Source organism: Loxodonta africana, chromosome 7 (genome assembly GCF_030014295.1).
Source record: "Loxodonta africana isolate mLoxAfr1 chromosome 7, mLoxAfr1.hap2, whole genome shotgun sequence".
NCBI lineage: Eukaryota > Metazoa > Chordata > Mammalia > Proboscidea > Elephantidae > Loxodonta > Loxodonta africana.
The window spans coordinates 21,096,911-21,100,219 of NC_087348.1; the positions used below are offsets into that span (position 1 = coordinate 21,096,911).

General features: G+C 37.1%; 1 protein-coding gene across 1 annotated transcript; it reads right to left on the reverse strand.

Annotated features, from left to right (window-relative positions):
- Positions 1 to 271: 271 nt before the first annotated feature.
- LOC135231644 (olfactory receptor 8K5-like) lies at positions 272 to 1,949 on the reverse strand. Its single transcript, XM_064288054.1, has one exon. It carries the CDS (start codon positions 1,456 to 1,458, stop codon positions 532 to 534), a length of 927 nt encoding a protein of 308 aa, XP_064144124.1. The 5' UTR covers positions 1,459 to 1,949; the 3' UTR covers positions 272 to 531.
- Positions 1,950 to 3,309: the final 1,360 nt, after the last annotated feature.

Below are 3,309 nucleotides of genomic sequence, written 5' to 3' on the forward strand. Positions count from 1 at the left end.
ATACCTCACACATGTTGGAGTATAACATAGATAAGAAGTGATTATCAAGTAGAAAACACAGTTGACTAACACATCATTCATGGGGTCAATAGGAGCACAGATCATGTTTTGTCTGCAGTTTTGGTTACATTCTTATATTAGCCTCAGCAATGACATGAAAGCAGATTGATAAGATTCCCGTATTAAAAAAGAAAGAAAGAAAGAAAAAAAACCTGATTGAAACAAATGCGTAGTTTACTGAATAGGTGCATAATAAATGTTTCCATGGGGGAACTATAAGGCTCTATGGAAACACATAAGAAAGAAATGAATAGGAAGCAAACTGTGATGAAGAAGAAATGACGTTTAATTTGAGATATATATTGCAAGAATTAACATGGATTTATATAAAGGACATCCAGTATTTATTTCTGCTTTATAATTAGTTTTAGTTCTGGTGCCAAAGAGAATGTCATTCTGCATTTTAGAAATATCATCCAGAGATATCTGTCTTGAAACAGTATTGCATTTTGAATATTAAATACAAAGATTTCATGGATTCTTAACGATCCTGTGGAAGGCATTTTTTACTTCTTTGTTCCTTAAGCTGTAGATCAAGGGGTTAAGCATGGGAATGACTAAAGTGTAAAACACAGAGGCTATTTTCTCAGTTTCAAATGAATGAGGAGATTTGGGCTGCAAATACATGAAAAGTAGAGTCCCATAGAACACAACCACCACTGTCAGATGAGAACCGCATGTGGAGAAAGCTTTTTTCCTGCCCTCAGCAGAATGCACTCGAAATATGGCTATCAGAATCAGCAGGTAGGATAGCAGGACAACCAACAAGGTGGAAATCAGATTAAATGCTGAAAACATTATGATCAACAACTGTACCTCTTGTGCATTTGAGCAGAGCATAGGTATCAAAGGGACATCATCACAGTAGAAATGACTGACGACATTAGAGCCACAGAAGGTCAATGTGAAAATCTTAATGGTGAACATCAGAGACTGAAAGATACTATAAATGTATGGAATACCCACAAGCACATGGCAACGTCTTGGGGACATGATAACATTGTAGAGCAGAGGGTTACAGATGGCCACAAAGCGGTCATAGGCCATGGCCGACAGGATGAAAAATTCACTGATAATGAACAAAAGGAAGAAAGCCAGCTGGGTGGCACATTCATAATAGGAAATGGTATTTTGATTCACAACAAAATTTACCAGCATCTTGGGACAAATGACAGTAGAATTACCAAGATCAATGAAGGCCAGGTGTCTGATGAAAAAATACATAGGCGTGTGTAGGCGGGAGTCCACCTTGGTCAGGATGATCAGGCCTAGGTTTCCCATCACTGTGGTCATGTAGATGAGGAGGAAGACCCCCAAGAGGGGCAGCTGCAGTTCAGGGCGCCTTGTGACTCCAATTAGAATGAACTCAGTCATCACCGTTAGGTTCTTTTGGTCCATTTAGTCCAGTTATCTCTTCTGGGGAAAAACCCAGAGTGGTTGGTATTATCTTTCATAGACTCCCGTGTAAACAAGGAGAAGGCAAGAATTCTACCCCTGAACCACCATTGCTTTCTTACTTTATATTTGTGGGGAGAAAAATAATTCCTGCATCTTATTTTTTTTTATTTTGAAGTTAAAATAATCTTTAGAACCTCCTTCATTCCGGAATAGGAGGCATCTGTATAAAACACTTTATTTACTGATACGGCAAGGATTAAATTCTAAATCAGGTCAACATCATTTGTTATTTATATTCATTAGTAACAAACACATGATTTTGTTAATGGAGAAATATATTTTATTTTGTTTACACAATGGCATCACCATTTTACTTTATTACACTTCTTTTTTTTGTCTGAGAATATTTGTAAGATACTGATATTCTTAAAGAGAGTGAGAGAGATAACATGAGGTTAATGAAACACAAGTTTTATGGCCCCTCATTTGCCCTGTCCCCTTCCAAGACCTTCAGTGAGTCCTTAACAGTGCACTCATAGGGTGATGCATCTTTGTAAGTGCTGAGAAAGTAGAATATTATAACCATGATCAGTTAAAGGCACGTTCTCTTGCCATTCTGACATCCTCTCCATTACACTTCACCAAATGTCAATAGGCATCTCTGGGGTCAAAATGAATGGGAATTGAGTTAATGATACTTTATTTGAGGCTAAGAAGGTTTGTTTTTATGGTTCAAAACAATGACATGTGTAATTTAATAATGCTTTTGTTCTGGTGTTAGAATAGCTTCTAAGAACATGCCTACCACGCAATATGCTAAAATGTGTCTTGCATTTAATTTATGAAAGTTTGTATTTCTTCATGTAATAATGTTTATTATCCAGATCAATTTGTTTATAATCTAATGCTGTTTCTATTTTTCCATTTAAATAACTATTCACATTTCTGCTTCTGTTTGTATTTATATTGCTTGTTTTAATGAAAATCTTCAAATTTATATGCGCTTCAAGACACAGATCTGCAACCATACCTGTTAAAATTGATGGTTTACATCAATGTTGAGAGATTTAGGCCATTTAATTGTATATGGTTTATTTCCTCTAACATAACAAAAGACGTGGAGATGAGAGGCTCTATAAGGTATTTGGAATACGTACGTTTGCATTTATAACAGCATGTATTGCAAATTATCAATTTGTCTCTGAAGCTCTACAACTGACAATTCATAGGTTAAAGGACTGTGATTTCCAAATGTCCTAGTAATAACACCAGCCCCTTCGTTTTATAAAATTTTACAAAGAAAGACAGTTAATCACAATGGAACTGCGCTGACTGAAGGTAATGAAGCTTCTTTAGCTTAATCCAGTTGAATTCCCTTTTAGCCTCTGCTCTAATTCATTGCCCTCTCAAAGAAAACCTAGTATTCTGTGAGCATGAACTATCACCCAGGGCCAACAGAGAGAGAAAACCTTCCCTTAGAGCTGGTTCCCAGGATTAGGACTTCTAGCCTCCTAAATTGTGAGCGGAGCCCTGGTGGAACAGTGGTTAAAAGCTTGGCTGCTAACCAAAAATTTCAGAAGTTGTAATCCACCAGCCACTCCTTGGGAACCCTATGGGACAGTTCTACTCTGCCCTATAGGGTCGCTTGATGACAACGGGTCTGGTTTGGTTTTGGTAAACTGAGAAAATAAGTTCATGTTCATTAAAGCCACGCACTTGAGGTTTTTCTGATACAGCAGTACTAGATAACTGAGACATCCCTAAGCTTTTCTAGTCATGAAGCACAACATTCAAGACCTATGTCATGCGGGAATTGGTTGCTACCCGTTTAAGATTAGGGTATAAAGATTT

Excerpts from the sequence above, each read along its gene's own strand:
- LOC135231644 (XM_064288054.1), bottom strand. The coding sequence starts at position 1,458 with ATGGACCAAAAGAACCTAACGGTGATGACTGAGTTCATTCTAATTGGA.